We start from the raw sequence: 23094 nt of genomic DNA on the forward strand, positions 1-23094 counted from the left end.
AATTTTAATTAAAATAAAAATTAATTGTATCAATTTATAGATTTATTTGTAAATATATTTTACAAAATATATTTAAATCTTATTGATGATTATGTTTGTTTGATAATGTATTAGTTTTTAAAATAAAAGATAAGATGCTTAAATGGTGAAGAGTGAATTAGATAGATGATTTTGATGAAGTCAGATGCAAATATAGCCAATAAATGACCATCTATCTAATCCAACGGTCAACATTTAATCCTTTTTTCTCTTTTATAAAAACTTTCATATTTACCTCATATTTTAAATTAATAATTCAGATTTACCTCATATTTTAAATATATATTACATAAATATCTTATTCATTTAATTATTAATTTAATATTTTAAAATGTGAAATAAATATGAGTCATTAATTTAAATTTAAATAGTTATTATTAAAAGTTCTCAATTTTCATTATAGTCAAACTTCTTATTTGATACGTTATATATATATATATATATATATATATATATATATATATATATATATATATATATATATATATATATATATATATATATATATATATATATATATATATATATATATATATATATATATATATATGAGGAGGGATCAAATTACACCATAAGAGTTACACCACGAGTTACACTCGTTCAATAACTACATTTCGAATTAATATTTTTTAAATTCAACCGTTGGATTGAAACATAATATCATATAGATCATACCTATAAAGTTTGAGCTTAATCTATAATGATTTGTTATACGATCAAGATATCCAAAGATTAACGTCAAAATGAGCTTTCATATAACGTTAATTTTGATGTAATTCAATGACATAGTAAATCATTATAGATTAAGCTCAAACTTTATAGGTATGATCTATATGATATTATAGTTCAATCCAACGGTTGAATTTAAAAAATATTAATTCAAAATGTAGTTATTGAATGAGTGTAACTCGTGGTGTAACTCTTCGGGTGTAATTTGATCCCTCCTCTATATATATATATATATATATATATATATATATATATATATATATATATATATATATATATATATATATATGAGGGATATTCTTACTCCAAGAGTAAGTTATCAAGACTTACTCCTCATCATGACCATTGATTCTTCTCAATCTAATGGTTAAAATTAATGAGTATTATTTTTCTCTCTCCACATTTAATTACTTATTAGTTTTAACCATTAGATTGAAAAGAATCAATTGTCATGATGAGGAGTAAGTCTTGATAACTTACTTCTGGAGTAAGAATATCCCTCCTCATATATATATATATATATATATATATATATATATATATATATATATATATATATATATATATATATATATATATATATATATATATATATATATATATATATATATATATATATATATATATATATATATATATAATGAGTAATTTATATCATCATAATTTTTAAGAGCCATCGAATTTAAAAAGAAATGTTAAAATTGAATTGTTTTTTTTACTAAAGTATGTGCCATTAAAAAGAAATAAAAATTATTATTCAAATTTAAAAATATCTTTTAATCTCACACATTAAATATAAAGTCAATAATTGGTAAATTTTTATTATATATGATTTGAATTGATTCAATTTATATATAAAATTAATTAAAATGGTAGTTGAATATAATTCAATTTATATATAAAAATTAATTAAAATGGTAGATGAATATAATTCAATTTTAATAAAATAATATAAAAAATGAAATCTAATAAAAATGCTGTAAAAGAGTCAATCGATATTATTTTATAAAATAAATTCAAATACCCATATTATAAAATAGAATATAGAAACTTTATCTAGAAATAAATACTAATAAATATATTTTTTATATTTATCCATCTAAAACCAATTTAAATCTTGAAAATTAGGTTAATTTAGCGTAAGAAAATGATACGAACGTTAAGAAAATCCCAAATTATCGCGTAGTCTCGTGAGTCGTGTTGGTCTCGTCATCATCTCACGAGTCCACTACATTGAAAATTACGACAAAACGCAACACATCTTAACTTGATACGACATTCCACCTTGGCAGTTCCTTCTTCTTCTTCATCAGCCACCATCACCACAACACAACCATAACCTCTTTTTCTTTTTCCATTCTCATCCATTCCCTCACTCAAAAATCATCAAAAAGTGAAGAGTTTTGGTTTTCTTTGAGAGAAGAAAGTGAGGGAAAATGGAAATGATGCTTTCTCGATTACCTTATCATGATTCTCTCAAACTACTGGAGGCTGATATTCACCATGCCAATGCTTTGTATGTTTCTGTTTTTCTTCCTTCTTATGATCGCTTTCAAAATTATGTAGAAAAAAGGGTTTTTTTTTGTTGAAAGGGTTAATTTATCATGTTTAATTTCTGTTCTAGTTTTCAATTAGGTATGAATTTGATGGTGAATTGTTTTTGTTTGGTACTAGGTTTAATTATGTTTGTGTTTTTGTTTGGTACTAGGTTTCATTGTGTTGTGTGTTTTTTTTTCTTCTTCTAGGGCTGCTGCGATTCCAAGAGCAAAGGGTGGAAGTGTTTTCCAAATGAAATTGGTTTACAGTCATTTGGCTCCTCTTTTTCTGTTGTTGTTACAGTGGATGGATTGTTCTTGTTCATGTTTTCTACATAGGTATCTCAACCTCTTCCACATAATTATATACAAGGTTAGTTAGTTACTTCCTCAATGTAGATGTTTTGTGTTTTGTTCTTTTTCTGTTTAGGAATTGGTTCCTCAATGTTTGTTTGTAATTGAATTTTAACATTGATACATGTTTTTGTTCTTCATTTGTTGTTGTTCTTGTTTGTTGATGTTTGTAATTGAATTTTAGCATTGATTACATGTTTTTGTTTTTCAATTGTTGTTGTTTTGTTGATGATGATGATGATGATGATGTTTCCTTTATTACTATCATCAAAGGTACACAATGATGGAAGACCGAGTATAACTTCTCGTGGAAGGAAAGCAACCATTCAGGAATTTTATGGTGTGTGAACCTTTTGACTTTCAAAAGACACTTTTTCTTATTGTTGTAGTTATTTCAACTCCCAACAAGAACAACATTGTTCTAATTTTGTGTGACTGTCTTTACTAATTTCATACTTTCTTTTTGTTGTTGAAAAATTGGACTTTAGCTGTTATATTGCCGTCTCTTCAGCGGCTTCATGGTAGTTTGGAGAAGTTGGAGATTTGTACGAAAGGGCACTCTAGCTTAGACAGTTCGAGTTATGGCAAGAAGATGATCGAAGCAAATGCGAAACTGAATAACGTTGATTTGGAAAGAGAAGATGAATGTGGGATTTGCTTAGAACCATGCACCAAAATGGTTTTGCCTAATTGCTGTCATGCTATGTGCATCAAATGCTACCGCAAATGGTAATCACTTTTTACTATGCACTGTCAGTGTAAATTTTTTTCGCACTATCAACTATTCATAATCACTGAACCATTAGTTTTTTTGTAACACTCTTAATGGTAATGTTGCAGGAACACAAAATCAGAATCTTGTCCGTTTTGTCGTGGGAGCATAAGAAGAGTTAATTCTGAGGATCTATGGGTTCTCACTTGTAATGAAGACGTAGTTGATACCGAAACAGTTTCAAAAGAGGATTTGTTGCGATTCTACCTTTATATCAACAGCTTACCTAAAGATTACCCAGATGCGCTTTTCTTAATGTATTACGAATACCTGATTTGAATTTTTTTAATTAATGAGAAAAAATGTACAGATTGGGAAATCCAGGCTGCAAATGTGAATAGAGTCTGGCTAGAAATTTCCCTAATCATGTCAGGCATGGCTTTTGCTAAGATAGATTTCTGGAATTGTCCCAGAATAACTACTTGGCCTATATATCTCCTATGTAGACAATGTAGTCATGTAGAGTTATATTAAAATTAACTTTGAAGCCTTTATTTGAGTTCTAGTAGTAATAGTTGATTCAGATATGATCATTCATTGTTCTTTGTCTACAAAGCTCTGTATGGCCTGACCCAACAGAGAAATTGTTTACACTCAGTGAGATTCAAACCCGAGACTTTGAGAGGAACACACTCTCAGGTCCTAAGTCTTCATCAACAGGCCAACCCCTGGAGTTAATCAGTACTTGAATACCCCTGGGGTTAGTTATCTGTAGTAGTTGAATGTTAGTTTTGGTTTCTTTGAAGCCAGTAAAATGTGACCATGAATCTAGACATGATCAGTTCATGCACATTGTGTATTTTCTTTTTTAACAATTTCTTTTCACCTAACTTGTGTGAGGAAAAGATCACCTACACAATATTATTGTTTATACACTTTCCTTCCACTTAACCTCTCTTTAATCCCTTTCATTAAGGACAAGAACTTTATTTATTTAAACAATTGTTGCCTTTCAAAGTTCCCTAATTTATGGCTCCAGTATAACTCATACCGGCCCTAGTACTATTAGAAATTTGAGAGATGGTTCATTTAATTTTAAAGAGGATCTTATAATAAGGTGGTCCAGACTAATTAGATATACTTTGCAGAATTTAACCAAACAAGTCATAAACTCTATGTCACTGTTATGAACCAATTGATAGCATTTCCATCTAGAACCCAACTTTTAAACCATTACTTTCTCTTTGTTATGAATTAATATGGGCATCAAATACAGTACTAGCAATAATGTTCACCAAATAGGGGAAGCAATGAATCCAATGCCGCCCAAGAATGGATTTGAAGTGGTCAATGTCTTTTCCTTATTACTTTTCTTCTTAAATTAAAGTTAAAAAATAAGTTTGGTCCAAAATGTTTACTAACGTCCGGAAAGGATTTAATGTTTAAAAAAAAGTTTAGAGATGTGTAGTTCTGAAAATATGTTTTTATAAATAATTTTATTATTTTGATGATTTACATAGATTTTTTTTTTTAAAAAGGGTAAAAGTGATTTGGTTCTTAACTGATTAATACAATTTTAGAATTTTAAAAAAAAAAACTCAATAACAAAATATATACACACAACTATTTTTAAAAATAATATTTTAAAAGGAAATATTTTTGAGCGGGAGGAAGAGCTTGAATACACTTATAGAATATGGCTCTTACATATTCGATAAAACACACATACGAAAGCCTTCTATGTATCTTTAGACACACTACTTAATTGGTTATGACCATAATATAATCGATTTTGCTCTATAGATTAGTTGAATAATTCCTATGTATCTTTAAACACACTACTTAATTGGTTATGACCATAATATAATCGATTTTGCTCTATAGTTTAGTTGAATAATTAATTATAACGTTTTGTATAATCGATTATGTATATCAGATCCATGTTTCTTAAAATATTTTAAATAATCGATTATGATACCCTAGTAATTGATTATGGACCTTAGAAGGGATTAAAATTACGGCTACCATTAAATTGGTCAATCATGTCACATAAGTTATTAAAAAGAACCTTAAGAATGTTGCAAAACAAACATTTGCATAAGTTATTAAAAGGAACCTTAAGAATGTAGCAAAACAAACATTTGTATGCAACCATGTAGGGATGACAAAAAGACTCAAATATGAAGGACCCACCCGCATCCCGAATTCGAGTCAATAGGTGAAAATTCAAATTGATTAGATTTGAGTTCGGGTACCACTCGATATTATATATATATATAGGGGATGTATCAAGTAGGAGGAATTTTTAAATAAGAGATAAGAGGATTTAATGCTAATCATTGGATTAATCAAGAGAGAGAATTAAATTATTTATTAAAATATTAATGTAATTATTATTTCTCTCTCTTGATTAATCCAATGGTTAGCATTAAATCCTCTTATCTCTTATTTAAAAACCCTCCTACTTGATATATATATATATATATATATATATATATATATATATATATATATATATATATATATATATATATATATATATATATATATATATATATATATTGAGAGCATTTTATAATGAGAGATGAGATAAACAAATATCAATCATTGAATTCATTAAGAGAGAGAAATTAATAACTACATTAATGTATTAACATTCTCTCTCTTGATTAATCTAATAGTTGGTATTTGTTCCTCTCATCTCTTATTATAAAATGCTCTCACTTGATATGCTCCATATATATATATATATATATATATATGGGAGCGTATCCGGTGAGAACTGATATCTTTTATGAGAAACGAGAACTATCAATATCAACCATCTGATTTAATTAACGCTTAAGATTTAATAATTCCATATAAAGAGCACCTTATTGAATCTTTTCTATTATATTTAATATTTAAAATTTTCATAAATATAAAATCTTTCCAAAAATATTTTTCAATATGATATTTAATTTTACCATTAACATATAAATTTAAATTTTTTACAAGATATCTCGTATAATGTTTTTTAAACTCTCGTGATCCTTTATAACTGTTTCAAAAAGAAATCATATATTTATTGTTATGGAACTCTGTTATTATTTATTTTACTAAAATATACATGTCTAAAATATATAATTTTTTTTCAATTATTAATCGTTGTATTGTTAAGGAGTTCGAAATATTATTATTTACAAAAAAAATCATATTCTATATTTTTGTTAATTGTTAAGATTTTTTTTTGATATTTTAATTTGGATTATTTATTTCTTACTAAATTTTTTTTTTTCAAATTTTACCATTGTGATTATTTTAAATAAATTTTATTTTTATTATTATAAAATTTTAATAATTGTTGCCTCTTTTAAATATTGACGAACTAGAAATTTTAGTCTTATTTTTTATTTAATTTTTTTATATGTTATCATTCTTGCAAGTAGCATATTGAAAATTATTTTCATTCTTTCAAGAATAATAATTTTATATCGAAACAAAAGGAATAAATAATAAGATTAAAAATTATAATTTATTAATAGTTAAGAGGGGTCACAATTATTAAAATATTATAATAATAGTATAAATTATTAAAATAGTCACAATGATAAAGTTTGTAAAAATAAAAAATTTCCAAACACGCAAATAAATAAATCAATAAAATTAAAATATTAGTAATACTTTCATATTTTTTAAATATTTTTAATAAAATATAAGTGATAAATTAAATAAAAATATTTTTTTATAAAAGAAATATTTTTAATTAAATTAAAGTATAGATGATAAATCAAGAATGTACTTTTATTTAGTAGAATTTGATAAAAGAATAATTTCTTAACTTGTAAGTAAATAAACCAGACACAGTAAAATAGAGGTAATAATTTTAAATTCTTCAATATTATTAATAAAAAAATTTACAAGTGAAAAAATCCTTAAATATTCTTCAATATTCTTCAATATGGAAAGTTGTAGGAATAATGTATTTTGCTGCGGGTTCGGGTTTGAGTGAAAAAATCCGAATTCAACGAGTGTGGGCGTGAGTGTTATTTTGCCACCCGAACAACCTTTTGGGTTTGGATTCAGGTGTCGATTTCAGGTTTGGGTAGTTTGAAATCTGGCCCGACCCGACCCGTTGTCATTTCTCCAATCATGAACCTTGAAAATGTTGCATAACACACCTTAGATTGTAATCACTTGTCTCATTCTTTATCTCTAATATATCCTGATTTAAATTATTTTTACCTCACAATATATTTTATTTTTTAGAACTTTTTTACTATACATTTATAATTGTAACCTTCTGACTTTCAATTTGTTCCATATACACTTATGGTATAATATTTTGTAATTTTGAGTGTGATTTTGTTTTAAATCAAGAGAGGTGATATTTATTTGAAAAAAAGGTCATGTGATTACATACATTGCTAAGAGAGTTTGGAGATGCAACTCCCTGAAAAATATCTCCAATAACATTATGAATCAGATGGTCCTTAGTGGTCCTCCATTCTTTGGGCAGACTTTGATTTTTAAGTTAGCTTCTTCATCGTGATGAGTCTCTATATTTAGACTTTGATCTTTCTTTTAATCACCATATTCCAGGGAGTTTTCTCGAGGATACATGCACAGTCAACAACATCTACCTCTACAAATAAGGGGTTAGACTCGCCAAAGTTAAGGTGGTCCTTAGTGATCCTCCATTTTTTGGGTAGACTTTAATTTTCTAAGTTAGCTTCTTCATCTTGAGTATTTACATTTAGACTTTAATGTTCCCTTTAATCACCATCTTCCAGGGACTTTCCTCAAGGATACATGCACAGTTAACAACATTTACCTCTATAAATAAGGGGTTAAACTAGCCAAAGTTAAGGTGAATTGATTCTTTTATCGTCATGGTTCTTTTGTTAAAAAATTTAAAAGTCTTACTAGAAGTGGAACATCCTAGGAATATGTCTTCATCAACTTTAATGTCAAATTTCCAAAGACCATCCTTCCTATTATTAAGAACAAATCATTTCCATCCACAAACATGTAAATAATAAATATTCGGCTTCCCTCCTTTATACAACTCATAGGACGTCAACTTTAGAATTAATCTTATAAAGACACGATTCATTACATAGCAACTAGTGCATACAACATCGATCAAAAAATTATTTAGGAAGGTTAATCTCACTGAGCATGTCCTCGCTATTCTAGAGATCTACTCTTTCTCTCCTCTATCCCATTTTGTTGGGGAATTCGCCAAGTGGAGAAAGTATGATGAATGTAATTCTCATTAAAATGATTTTCGAATTCCTCATTTTAGAATTCACCACCATGATCACTTCAGATCGATCCAAAGCTTAATCCTTTCTCGTTCTAGATAATCCTGGAAAGTTTCCAAAAGGCAGCAAACACGTCTCTTGTGTAAGATACAAATAATGCCCATGTATAACGAGAGTAGTCATCAATAACTATAAGGGCATGTAGATTGCCACCAAAAAACTTGGTTCTGAATAGACCAAAAAGATCCATGTCAAAAGTTGTAAGAGTTGGTTTGTAGAAACAACATTTTAAGATTTAAAAGAGGCCTTTACTTGTTTCCCTTTTGGTCACACACCACATAACATACTTTTCTAAAAGTGCAGGTTTGGCAGTCCAATCACTAAATCTTGGAGGACTAACTTGTTTAAGTGGTCTATGCGAATATGAGATATTCTCCTATGACATGACCAATATTCATCCTCGTTACTAAGAAGACAAACATCATTTGAAAGAATCTTATTTAGATTCACGGTGTAAGTTAAAGCTGGTAAAAATGGTTTGATCAGATTTGGTTTTGATAACCCTACATCTAGAAGAATCTAAGGTTACACTATTACCTTTGTCGCATAATTGATTAATACTTAGAAAATTATGCTTTAAGCCATCAACTAAAAGAACTTCCCCAATCGTTGGGCTGGAGGACTTACCAATGGTACCAATACCAATGATTCTCCCTTATTTGTTATCACCAAAGATAACAAAGAATCATTTCTTGGGAAAGAAATAGGAGAAAACAGATTGTAAGAAGATCTCTTATACTTGGCTTGATTTTGATGAAGACAAGTGTATCTCAAAGAAGAAAAAGATGAAGATGTCATGAAGAATGATCAATGGAAAACACATGAAAGATTTGAATGATCATCATCTTAAAGGTACATATCACAATTCATCCTATATATCACTTTGAAAGCTATAGAATTTCACTCAAAATTTATCTTACAACTTCTCTAAGATTGTACATGAAAACCATTGAAGTTAAGTTGCCAAATACTATATTTTCAGAAAAATAACAATGGTAATCGATAACAACTTAGTGGCAACCGATTACCAGTTTGATAATTTATTTACATAATTCAAACATTCTTTTTAAAGTGTTCATCCTTATTCAATTTTTTGAAACTTTGCATCATTTCACTTATCTTAAAAAGTTTCAATATACATTATGAGCACTCAAGTGATATTAGTTTGAATTGTGATACACGAAAGTGAAGTCCATAATTCAAGAGTAAATTTTGGAATGCAAGACATTAAACAACTTTTTCAAAATTACCAATAAAGTGTGTGTACTACTTATTCCTCAAGGTTATGGTGAAAGTGTTGATTTAAAAAAGTAGTGTTCTTTCTTTGTGGTTGTGTTAAATGATTATAAGAGAGAGTCTTGGTGAGACTTGTACACAAATTTCTAACATAATGAAAAATCCTCTAAGGGAATAGGAGGACTGGACTAGCCTTCGTTCGGAGAAGGTGAACCAAGATAATTTTCTTGTGTCATTTATTTTTTGGACATTTAGTTTTCTGCACTTTATTCATTAACATTCATAAACCAGTTAAGTAATCATACCATCGTTTTTGAAAAATCAACAAGTTAACACTTAAGCAAGAAAAAGTCAACATACCTAATTCACTCACTCTTAGGTTGCATCTAAAACTTACAATTGCATTAGAGCAATTGTTGAATCAATTGATTATAGACCCGAGAAACATGGGTTCCACTAAACCATTCATAGGAGAAGACTTTAGTATAAATAGACCATCTTGCTTTTTCGACGAGTGTTATGATTTTTAGAAAATAAGAATACAAATATTTCTTGAATCTCATGGTCTAGAAGTATGGAATATTGTTGAAGAAGGACCTTTCTTACGTACCACTAGTGTTGAGGGTGTAGAACAACCCAAGCATAAAGAATCATGGAGTGAAAATGATAAAAAGAAAACTATATATGACAAAAAGGCCAAAAATATTTTAGCATCAACCTCAAGTATTGATGAGTTTTTTAGAGTTTCAAATTGCAAAATGGCTAAAGAAATATGAGATATATTAGAAACAACACATGAAGGTACGAAAGAAGTGAAAATATCTATATTGAACACCCTCTTCCAAGAATATAAAATGTTTAAAATTTTACCGGTAGAAAAGATTTTAGACATGCAAAAGAGATTATCCACTTGCAAACCATCAAACCATTCTTGAAAAAATCTTTACAAATAGTGATTTAAACTTAAAGCTTCTAAGATCTTTGATAAGATCATGGAAACCAAAGGTTACGGCCGTTTTCGAAAAGAAAAACTTATCAAAAATAATATGGGCAACACTTTTTAAAAAGTTGCAAGACCATGAATTAAAACTTGGTCGATCAGAATAACATGAAAAAATAGAAAAAAGTCATAAAATATCTCTTTAAAGACCGAGTCAGGTATGAATCAACAAAAAGTTAATTCGGAAAAAGATGATAACGTAACCTTTTCTAGTAAATATATTTAACAAATTCTTAAAAAAACAAAAAGAAAAAAACAATAAGATTTAATTAAGGCAAGAAATTACTTTTTTTTTTAATTCTTTCCACCTAACTCCCTTTTTAATCTCTTTCATTAAGGACAAGAACTTTATTTAAGTTAACAAGTGATGCCTTTCAAAGTTCCCTAATTTATGGCTCCAATATAACTCATATGCCTTTCAAAGTTCATTTAATTTTAAAGCTGATATTAGGATAAAAGATATTTCTCATAAAAAAGGTGGTCCAGACTTAGATGATAATTAGATATACTTTGCGGACCACTACAACATTTATTGTCTCTGGCAACACTTTTTTAGGCAATATGTGTAAATTGTTCCCTAAAAAAAGATCAGGCAACGATTTTTGAATGTTGCTAAAACAATTTTTGCAACATCTCATAAATGTTCCCTAAAATACTTCTAGGAACAGTTTTCAAGCATTGCTATAATTTATCTTTGACAATAGCTGATAAATGTCCCCCTTAAATACTTATGGGAACAATTTTAAATTGTTACATTATTCCTAACAAAAGACTACATTTTTTAAATGTTGCATAAAATTTATTTCCAAACATCATGATATTTATTTAATATAATAATGAAAATATATATATTTTATAAAATTAAAATATTAAATAAAATTAGAAGATAAAATGCAGAAAAAAAGAAAAAATTCACGTGACCCAAATTTAAGACACCGTACTCACCATTCACACGCTTAGCCTAGAGTGAAAGAGAAATTAGAAAGAAAGAAAAAAACAAAATAAGTGTGTTGTTAGAAGGGTACCACAAACAAAACCTAGTAAGTACAAAACAAAGAAAATGTGCTTCGTCGGTACAGTCTTATTGTTGTGCGCCGTCGATTGTGTTGTTGTGCATCGTCGATTCCGTCGTGGTTCTCCGCAGATTGCATTATCGCCAATAGTATTACTCCATCGTATTTCTGTTGTCACTATTAATCTCTGCCAATTGCGTTGTCGTGGCGAATTCCATGACTACATTGCAGGTTGCTAACGAATTGGACCGACCCGGTATTAAGGGTTTCGTTAACGCGTTTGGTCTCTTTTCTAGCTGCTTCCTTCTCGTGTCCTCGTGTCTAAAACTCGGTAATGGAAGTTGTGCTCATCCTTGATCTTATCTCGCTTTTGCTTCATCTCTTGGTTCTGATTTGCGTTGTTGTTTTAGTTTTCGGTCTTCCACTGATTGATTAATGATGCAGGTATTAGTACTTTCATCCTTAGCTTTATTCTTCTTCAGCTTCTTCCTTAGGTGGTAATGGTTTCTGATTTAATTTTCCAGATTTCGGAGGTTCTAAATGCTACCCGGTTAGAGATCCTCATACTGCCCATTGAGAAGGTCAACTTTAGTCTTACCTTTAATGTTTTAACTTGCAAATTTTTAGGGAAAGACGGTGTTGTGCGAAACCTAATTCCAACTTTGCTCAACCTAATTCCAACTTTGCTCAACCTAATTCCAACAGCGCTCAACCTAATTCCAACAACGCTTAACCTTATCAAAACAAACAATGTATATGTTGCTGCTATGGGAAACGATTCACGCACGTGTTACTTCTGTGGGAAACGATTCACGCACGTGTTGCGGCTGTTGGAAACGATCAATGCTGTCGTATTGTCGCCGTCGTGGTATTGCCTCCGTTCATATTATCGTGTTGCTTGTATTGCTGTGTTGTTTTGTTGCTGCTTGCTCGGTTGTTATCATCTTGTTTCTACTTTTTCTGTAAGTGTTCATTCAACTCAACTATAGTAGGAATTATCACTAGTCTCTATGTTCATTTAGGTTAACATGTTTTTGTCTTATACCATGTCTTTGTTGAATTTAAGTTGAACCTGGAACTATTACCCCTCTAATAATTTGGAAGAAATAGAATCACAATAAATAGAATTACAAAATTCTGATTCAAGTTGTGTATACTGTACTGAATCTGAAACAAGTTTTCATCTTTTCTGCCACTGTCAATATGCTAAAGAAGTATGGAAAAATATTTTGTCTTAGTCGAGGTTAAAAAGTTTCAGTTGTGATAATATTGTGGTCATATCCTTGGGTTCACTAGCTCATCCAGAAGTAATAAAAAGCAGGAAAGAAAAAGAACCAATAGAAAGCAAGAAAGAAAAAGAAGTAATTGGGGGTTGGATAGAAAAGGGGCTGGAAGGTTGACGGCGTCGGAAACAAGGGCTTAACTTATGAAGAGTTTGATGTGGTGAAAGAAACTATGATAGGAGTAGACTAAAATAGAGTTGCTATAGCAGTACCTCAAAGGAGATACTAAGGACAACATTTGTTTCTCAATTTTCGGAAAATAAGAATAGAAAAAGAAGATCAAGGATATAAACAACATTTGTTTCTCAATTTTCGGAAAATAAGAATAGAAAAAGAAGATCAAGGATATATTGCTGTACCGAGAATCCATTCGTCGAACTCAGTTCTCAACACATTTCTAAGTAAGAGTAAACTTGTGAGTAAATAATGGGTACTATTATAAGTCATAGGTTATTGCTTTAATTTATTTTATAACTATTAATCATCTATTTTATGCTAGTAAATGATGAAGTGAAACATTGTATATGCTTTAAGTACTTTACTTTGTTCGACATTGTATATACTTTCAGTAAATTGTCTTGTTAGAGGGACATAGTGATATAACTTTACAACTTGATAAAATCTAAGTTCATAAATTATGCTTGTTTAGTTAGAAATTTTAGTTTGTAGAATACAGTGCATTGATGGTTTTATGAATTAAAGGAATACTTTTAATGTATATTTTAGTTTTTGTTTCAAAAAATATCTTGAACATAGCATATAGTTACTTGTTATTTGAGATGTATGATAATAGGATATGAAAATTGTCATGTGGTTTAGAATTGTTTTGAGGTAAACTTTCATAGAGACAGTGACTACAAGTTGTAGGTGTTAGATTTGGAACACTATGAATTATATTAGGTGGAGAGCCTATGAATGGTATTTTCAGGCGGGAGACTATTATGAATATTTACAAACATCTTATTCAGTTACATTGTATATTGACATGATTTTATATTGATTTTCGCATGTCATTCTTATAAGTTTCATTATTTGCTCATTGATGACTCACATCGTCTCTCTAATATGTTTCAGTTTCGGAAGCTCGTGTATAAATGAACACCTCTAATAGAACGTAGTGATCTTCTCTTTTTGTGAGGTAAAATGAAACGTAAGTAGGTTATTCTAAATTGTATTTGAATCACAAATGGTTGTAAAATAAGGTTTTAAAATAGCTTTCATAGAAATGGTTTTAGTCACATTAATTGCAGTAAATATATAATAATTCAGCATGTTCATTTAGCAACACACCTGTGAGCTTCTCCTCTAAGCTAAAACGTATTGAGTGGCATAAGCATTCAGCAAAAAAAATAAACATACATGGACTTCAATAGCCTCTCGGAAAACATGTCCTAGTGAAATTGTACTCATAATCTATGACATAAACAATGCTAAGCTACATAACAATAAACTATCTATAAAATGTATAGAGAAGTTAAACGTTTAAAAAGTTTTTTCATTTTCTTTTGCAGCAAGGTATTAATGAAGATGATGATGAGGACAACGGCGTAAGTGATAAAAGTGATAAATTTTAAGAGGAGGGCTTAAGTGATGAGGACCACATAGGTGATGACCTTCAAGAGGACGACATAGGTGATGACCTTCAAGAGGACGACATAGGTGTGATGAAGAGGATGATGGAGATGACGATGAGTTCAACAAATTTAGATGAGTTAGATGTTGTTGTTTTAGGTTTCTACTTAAGCATTAAACTTAAAGAAACTGTGTATTTTGTCATTTTGCTAGACTTAATATTCTAAGTGTTAAACTTTTAGTACTAAGTAATGTTCGACATTTTCTGTTTATTGTGTGTATTTGACCTAATGTTTGAAGATTTCATTACCACAATTTTTGTGGTACATGCAATTTATGTTTGGTGTAATTATTGTTTGAATTGTTTATTTAATGAAAAATATGGTAAAAAGTATTTCTTGTAACTTATAGATATATTTAACAAGTCTTCTTTTTATTTCATTTTTTAAGGAACAATTCGTAATTTTTAGTAGATATGACAACATTTAAAAATCGTCCCCTTAGAGTATTTTAACTCTACGACTTTTAGGGAACATTTTACCGTCGTTGCAATTTCTAACAACACCTAAAAAGCGTTGCCTAAGATGATAGAGAAAAACGTCCCCTTTTCATGTATTTTAGGCGACGTTTTCGAATATTGTGGCCAAAAAATGAAAATAAATGTCCCCTAAAACATTAGGCAACGCTCGCACAGAGGACGGCTGAAAAACGTCCCCTATTCTTTTAGGCAACGATTTTATCATTTCTGGCTACACTTTTCAATTGTTGTTAAAGAGGAAAAATGTTGTAGTTCAACCAAACCAGTCATAAACTTTATGTTATGAACCAATTGATAGCATTTCCATCTAGAACCCAACCTTTGAAACCATTGCTTTCTCTTTGTTATGAATTAATATGGCATCAAATACAGTACTAGCAATAATGTTCACCAAATAGGGAAAGGAATGAATCCAATGCCGCCCAAGAATGTATTTGAAGTGGTCAATGTCTTTTCTTATTAGTTTTCTTCTTAAATTAAAATTAATATGGGAAATGCTAACTAATGCCCTCAGGGCAATGGTTAAGACCTTAAAATAGTAAATTTAACTCAGCAAAAAAAAAAAAATAGTAAATTTATCTCGGGAATCTGCGCATTTAATATTTTGGAAATTAAAATATTAAAATTTTTATAAATATTTTTTTTTAGGAATACTTAACCATTGCCCCAATAATAGTGGTTAGCGAGACCCAATTAATATATGTATTTGGTCCAAAATGTTTACCAACGTTCGGAAAGGATTTGATGTTTAAAATTTTTCTATAGATGTGTAATTGTGAATATATGTTTTTATAAATATTATTATTATTTTGATGATTGAAATAGATAATATGTTCCAAGTAAATTCAAAAATATCTTGTGCAGAAAGAGTATATTGACATTATAGTTTTTCACTCCAAAATAATTTTAATTTGATTAAAATTACTATTATTTATTTTAAAGATTAATAAACACAAATATCATACAAAGGGGTAATGCATTAATTAATTAGAAAGAAAATTAGAGTACACAAATTATTCTTAAAATATGAAAAAAATATACAAAATACAATCAAATGCATAATCTACTGAGTATGGCTATTTCTAACACGCCGACACCTCCTCTGCCTAGGGCAACCTAAGGCATTATGCACCTCAGTAATAATGGAACGAGTTAGGGCAACCGCTTCATCGCTATCTCTCTCAAATAGCTCAAACTCGATGTCCGCTCCTGTCATTCGCATGATGTTCTGATAGATCGACAACACATATATGACATGATCATTTCTAACCTGCTCATTCTCTAGGATCTCCTCATGAGCAAACCTAGATGGACGTCTAGGAACGTGTGATGTCATGTAAGGGTGTGACACATAATATAACCAAGTCATGTAACCCTCAGCATAATGCCACTCAGATGTGGGTTCCTAACTCTGATACTCCTCGGTACCGAATGACTCACAAAATTCAGTAGAATGTCATTCAGTTGTCTGCGTACAATACTCTCAAGAGAAACCTATAAAGGGGACCTCATAATTATGTGCACGTACTCAAACTGTCGCATGCACCGCTCTGGCAAATACCTACACATGATATTAGTCTCACACGCCAACCATCCGGAATATAATGAAATATGGTCAATACACACTCCATGTGGAAGCCAACCTATAGATCATCGGCGTCTGGGTTTTCGACTATGGTCAGCTCCCAAATGAACCACATTGATCTCCACTACATCCGTCTCAGTGATCTTAGAATGATCAAGCAACCTTTCTCTGATGGGAAGGTGTAACAGGCAAGCGACATCATCTAATGTAATAGTCATCTCGTCAATGGGGAGGTGGAAAGATGACGTTTCACTATGTCATCTCTCAGCAAATGATCTCTCATTTCAAAATATCGCAACAGAATCATCATCATTTACTTTGTTTTTACTTTAAAATAAAACACACCATGATTCTTAAACATTTACTCGAAACCTAATAAGCATAGTTTAACAATTTGCTTCCAAAATAAACAACGTAGCAATTTAGGAAATTCAAATGTCATCTTCAACCCGATGTTACGTGATTAGAGCATAAATCACTACAAAACGATAACTAAAGAATATTTCCACGACTAACTTCCACTCACTTCCACGAAAACTACTCCTGAATATCTGCACATTATCCACGTAGAGACAACATTCAAACAGAAAGGGTGCGTAATCATAATCAATTATAAGAGATATAAGAAAGAATAGATTTGCAATAGTTATAAACTACGGATCAACAATATCAAATACATCATACACTCACACCTCAATCATCACTATAATTCATACACAACTTCCATCATAAAGCTCACATTCTAAACAAAGCCTAAAATGATTCATTTGAGACAGTAAGAAAATACCGTGAATCTAGACTTCTTCACTTGAAGCAAATTGTGTATTTTCTTTATTACATTTTCTTTTCACCTATCTCTTCTCGTGTGAGGCAAGCATCACCCACATAGTATTATTAATTTTTATTCACTTTCATTAATATTTTTGTTCCTTCCACTTAACCTGTTTCATTAAGGACAAGAACTTCTATATAAACTTGGTCCCTAATTTATGGCTCCACTATAACTCACACCGGCCCAGTAGTGTTACAAATTTGACAAAGGTTGTTCAATTAATTTAAAGATGATTAAGATATATAAGATATTTCTCACCAAAATAAAGTTGGTCCAGTTAATAATATTAATTAAACAACCCGATTAATCATATTTTGCAGAATTTAACCAAACAAGTCATAAATTCTATATCACTCTCATGTATCAGTTGATGACATTTCAATCAAGAACCCAACTTCTTAAACCATTGCTTTCTCTATGTCATGAAATAATATGGCATAAAATGCAGTAGTACTAATAATGTTCACCCAATATGGAAAGGAATGCGTCCAATGCCCCACCCAAGAATGAATTCACTACAAGAAAATTGACTTATAGTGACACTCAAAATTTGTCACTAAAAGTCAATAAGCTGTAGGTAAATGTCTATATGACTTTGAGTGACACCCACATTTGGCGTCAATTATAAGGGGGTGTAATGTGACGGTAAATTGAATATCACAATAGCTTTTAGCTACAGCTAAACTTTTTCCTACGGTTACAATGAATGTCACTATATACTATGCTAGTATTACAAGTAATAGAAACTTATACCTACGGATTATTTTCTTTTAGGTGTCACTAAAACATTAATAAATATAATTTTATTATATTAAAATATAATAAATTTTCATTTTAATATAATTGAGAAATATTACTAATATTAAAATAAAATTTACTTATTTTAAATGTTTTAGAATGCATTTTTAATGATAGCAAAGCTAAATAGATAAATTTTAACTATTATATTATTTTCTTATAAATTCAAAATAGAATGTTTGATTTTATATTATATAAATAAAAACTAATTACAAAAAAAATCATATACTTAACATCTTATATATCAAACAACTCCATGTTCCTATTTTCTATATTTGAATTTTCACATAAAATAAAACCCCCTATTTCTTATATTTCTTATATTGTATGTTAGTGTATCCACAACTTTGAACTTTCATGTGTCTCTTTACTTTTCACTTTCACGTGTCTCCATCTAAACTCATATATACTGTTCCTGAAATAATAATAAAAGTTTTGATCAAAATTAATTTATAGACAAACAAATCAATTAAATTAATGAATACATCAACTTTATCCAATTTAACCAATTATAAACCAATTTAACATATGTTACTAGTCTAAAGTCAATTCAGCAAGATAACTTTATCCAAAAAAGTTATATACATCAACTTTAAGCCGCTAACTCAAAGAAACTATAGATTAACTTTAAGCAGCTAACTCGAAGAAACTATAGATTGTTTAGAATTGGACGTTTCAATAAAATTTCAAATATAGAGAAAAATATTCTAACATGATATGTTCATACAAGCACACAATTTATAAACATTTAACTAAAAATTAGAACCAGACAAGAGGCAAGAATACTCTATATACCTTTAACTAAAAAGTATTAATGTTGATAAAAAAAGGACTCATACCAAACAACTATTTAGTTCTTAGTTCTTACCAAAAATTTGAACATAGCTTTTGGTTTTAGCATTCATCCAGTCCCTCCTCACTGCAAATGCGTTAAGGGCAAGACATATTTCTTCACGTTTGTTGATCCACAAGCCAAGACTGTCCTACATTAATCCCTCAGATATTAAGGCATTGACAGAAATCACAAATACAATAAGAAACTAAAAAATCAATGACAGAGAACCTGCATATATCAGGATGCACATCTATTCTCTGCTCTGCTTCTGCACTTGCTTTGCGCACATCCTCAAGGGTAGATACCAACTTAGGTAACAACCAAAATTGAGTCAACAGAACAATTAACAAACAAAATGAGCAGCTACAGCAGCAAGGTAATCAGTGATGACCTATATGTTCAAATTAACCAAATCTACTGACCTATATGTACTTTTATTCTCTAATAGTAGTCACATAGAACACAAGCTAATAAACAAACTAAAAACCTTTTTTCAAAGATGTCAGTGCTACAGAGGTTTTGACGGACATATACATGTCGTTGAATTTTCTGTGAGCTTGTTAATTGTTATATATTCAAAGATTCTAAGATGCTATGCAAAATATGTCGAACGACAAAAAAGCTTTTGTGTTCCTGCAATTAGAATCAAGAAGTATAAATTGCCAATATCATACCTTGAACGTGTTTCACTTCAGCTATCAATGGGTAATCTAATCAACGCAACTTTATTACCTCAGATGATAACTAACAAAAGATAAAAAAATGATGCATAAAACATTGAGGATATCCCCGGCGTACACCCACTGTTGTTGCTTACCTTATCCGACAACAAGTGACAAATCTGATCCAGGCTCTAATATTTTGGGGTGGACCTCCATGGTTAGAATCTAAATACAATGACATGTATTATTCTTAGAAGCATGATAATAGGTATGGCAAGATATTTGCATTCCAATTTCAATAATGCAAACATATCTAAATTAAGTGCAATTGAAAAAGAAATAAGATACATGGAACGAAAAATATTAATGAAAATATAGAAATATTTTGGCTCTATTGTGCTGACACTCAACATATCCTTATTTTAATATCTCTCCTAGCACTTAGTGGTTGTTAGAATAACTAAAAATCACGCTGGATCTCATAAAAGCACTCATTATTTAAGACAATATTGTACCAACATTGACATTTCAGCACCACATAATCAAACTCCAAATATTAAATGAAATCTATAAATCAAACCTATTAAAATCTACTCACCGCAAATAATTCCAGCACTGCCACTAACCGTTTGACCAGCATGGCATGGCCACTGATTTCCATTCCAAGTGCTCGCATTTTTGTTTGACCCCTTTTTTATTTCAAGAAATAATTAATACAGAGGAAAAATCGAAAAGTGTCTCATATAAAGGGACAAGAAAACTTATCATAGAGTCCTTTGTAATGGACAGAGGTAGTATATACTAAGTAGTGACTTAGGTAATATATACTAATGAAATTTGTTCAAAATAAAGATACACTTAAAAAAACTTTCACACCTGAGATAAGAGTGTCATATTTGCAAGAGATGGTTTACTTCTTAGAAGACGCTGAGCACGAGCAAGAGCTTCGAAACCTTGAGATACTTATTTCTTCTCAAAGCCAATCTTCGCAATTGTACACTTCAATAAGGCACCTATGATAAATTATATTGGTATGCTATGCCCTTTACAAAGTTACTCCAAAAGGGACACCGTAGAAAGACATAGCATATTTACACATATAAAAGTTGTCATAGTGATCACAAACATGGAAGTCTACATTTAGCTACTCATCAGTATCAATATGCAAATTCAATGTGTTTTGCTACTTGCACCTAGTACATGTTTTGCCTTCTCCAATTCACCGCAAGCTGCATATGCAATAATAAGGGCCATAAAAACTTGTCTTGTAGGGTAGATGACAAATTGCTTCAATTCACCACATACGAGAAAATTAATATGAAGCGCCCATATTTAAATTGGGGACATAGTGGCTGCACAAAATAGATGAAAAAAGAACCAAAATTGAATGGGAAAAGAAGTGAGTAGTATTGAAAGTTCAGAATTATACTAGGAGAGCCCCTAATAAGGGATGGAAAAATAATTATTGAAAGCATAGAATGAGCAAGATGACTCACTTGCATCAGTACTTCGTAACCATCTTTTGATAACTTTTGTGGCTCTGAAAAAGACCATAAACAAGTGAGTAGTTTAGTTACAATTGTATCCAATGAGAACCAATATGAAATTTTAGAAATACTAACCTCCAATGGAAAAAATGCCCAACTTTTGGATTAAATTAGTAGCCATGTTGATTGTGTCAATTGCCTGCATAATAGAAAGAACAATACCAAAAACCAAGACTTGTCAAACTCCAAACCATATTTAGAATAAAATTGATTTACTAGATAGTTGTAGGTATCGTAAATTGAGTTGAGTTGAAACTATGAAAGGAGAATTCCTCAGAAGTAACTTTAGACATACTCCTCAGAAGTAACAAAATCTAGATTCCACTAGTATATAGTAATTTTGAAATGAATTACTGCTACGTAACTTTACGTAACTATACAAAATCTAGATTCCACTCATAAACATTTCCAAGGGGTCTCAAGTACAACACTTTACTCAAAAGTGCAGGGGTCATCAACTACATTGGTAGTGAAAGGAACAACACCCATTTCCTTAGTTAATACACATGCAATTGGAAACCGAAATTGGTGAATGCAAGTAATTACCAACAATAAATGAATACACAACTAGAAAAATAACAACGGTCTTCCTCAGCCTGACAAAACCAACGCATAACCATGAACTCAAATTCAGTAACAACTAGTATAAATTTGTGACAAAAACAACAAATTTAAGATGAAATCAGTAGTAAGATAAACATTCAAAAATACAATTAAACTAGTTTTAAAAGTTTAAAGTACCTGATATGTGTCGGCGACGGCAACGGCGAGGCGCATATAATGGCGATGTCTCCGACCCTAAAGGCATGAAAAACATCAAATTGAATTATTTTAACTACGACTCATATAAAATGATATTATAAACAGAGCTCACATAAAAGATTTGATTATTGAGCAATTCAAATGCTTGATTTTGATGTTGAAACGATTCAAATATGATTGTTAAGGTTTGAGCAATTGATACGATTCAAATGATTTAGGTTGAAGTTGAAACAGTTGAGATTGAAATAAGGACGAACAATTTTGAGGTTTAAGCGATTTGAACGATTTTGAGGTTGAGCGGTTGAACGATTTTAGGGTTCGAGCATTTGAACGATTTTAGGGTTGGAGCGATTGAACGATTTGGGGAAAAAGTAACATTGGAGAACTTCCGTGAGAATCGATTTGAGAAAAAAGCGCGTTTGGAAAAGCGATTATGTGAAAGTTCTTCCATTTTGTCGGCACGAGAAAGAGAGAGAAGAGTGGCGCGTTTGGAAAAGGTTTTTCACGCTTTGTCAAAAGACGGAGATGGTTTTTCACGCTTTGTCAAAAGAGGGAGATCTGAGTTTATAATAATAATAACAATAATAATAATAATAATAAAGTTAAATAAATATAACTAATAAAATAAGAATTAGTGACGGTTTTTGTTGTCTGTAGGTAAAACATTGAAAAATGGCCGTCACCAAAGGGCATTTTTCTTGTAGTGATTTGAAGTGGTTAAATTTTTTTTTATTTACTTTTCTTCTTAGATTAAAG

The 23094-nt window shown here is 30.1% G+C and overlaps 2 protein-coding genes and 1 long non-coding RNA gene across 13 annotated transcripts; 2 read left to right on the forward strand and 1 right to left on the reverse strand.

Moving 5' to 3' along the window:
* The first annotated feature begins 2000 nt into the window (after positions 1–2000).
* LOC131607972 (E3 ubiquitin-protein ligase AIRP2-like) lies at positions 2001–3919 on the forward strand. The gene is made up of 5 exons (XM_058879912.1): positions 2001–2284; positions 2514–2676; positions 2931–2997; positions 3146–3386; positions 3498–3919. The coding sequence occupies exons 1-5, from the start codon at positions 2205–2207 to the stop codon at positions 3706–3708; spliced, it is 762 nt and encodes a 253-aa protein (XP_058735895.1). The 5' UTR covers positions 2001–2204; the 3' UTR covers positions 3709–3919.
* A 7970-nt stretch (positions 3920–11889) lies between these two features.
* Positions 11890–15143, forward strand: LOC131603520 (uncharacterized). Of its 6 annotated transcripts, none has more exons than XR_009284427.1 (5): positions 11890–12368; positions 12449–12505; positions 12630–12886; positions 14282–14345; positions 14719–15142. XR_009284427.1 is itself a non-coding variant. In XM_058875855.1 (2 exons), exons 1-2 carry the CDS (start codon positions 12360–12362, stop codon positions 12911–12913), a joined length of 474 nt encoding a protein of 157 aa, XP_058731838.1. In that variant the 5' UTR covers positions 11890–12359; the 3' UTR covers positions 12914–12928. The 6 variants fall into 6 exon arrangements, 1 of the variants encoding a protein (XP_058731838.1); XR_009284428.1 differs by having other exon boundaries at positions 11890–12255; positions 12335–12368; positions 12449–12886; XR_009284429.1 differs by having other exon boundaries at positions 12449–12792; positions 14719–15143.
* Positions 15144–18741: 3598 nt separating this feature from the next.
* LOC131603521 (uncharacterized) lies at positions 18742–22889 on the reverse strand. 6 transcript variants are annotated; one of them, XR_009284431.1, is made up of 10 exons: positions 22451–22889; positions 22318–22374; positions 21652–21715; positions 21526–21569; positions 20906–21381; positions 20628–20718; positions 20185–20254; positions 19596–19675; positions 19401–19510; positions 18742–18947 (listed from the first exon to the last, which is right to left on the reverse strand). It is a non-coding gene; the product is annotated as an uncharacterized LOC131603521 (long non-coding RNA). The 6 variants fall into 6 exon arrangements; XR_009284433.1 differs by having other exon boundaries at positions 19401–19515; XR_009284434.1 differs by having other exon boundaries at positions 19596–20254; positions 22596–22889.
* Between the last annotated feature and the right edge of the window lie 205 nt (positions 22890–23094).

Source organism: Vicia villosa, linkage group LG5 (genome assembly GCF_029867415.1).
Source record: "Vicia villosa cultivar HV-30 ecotype Madison, WI linkage group LG5, Vvil1.0, whole genome shotgun sequence".
NCBI lineage: Eukaryota > Viridiplantae > Streptophyta > Magnoliopsida > Fabales > Fabaceae > Vicia > Vicia villosa.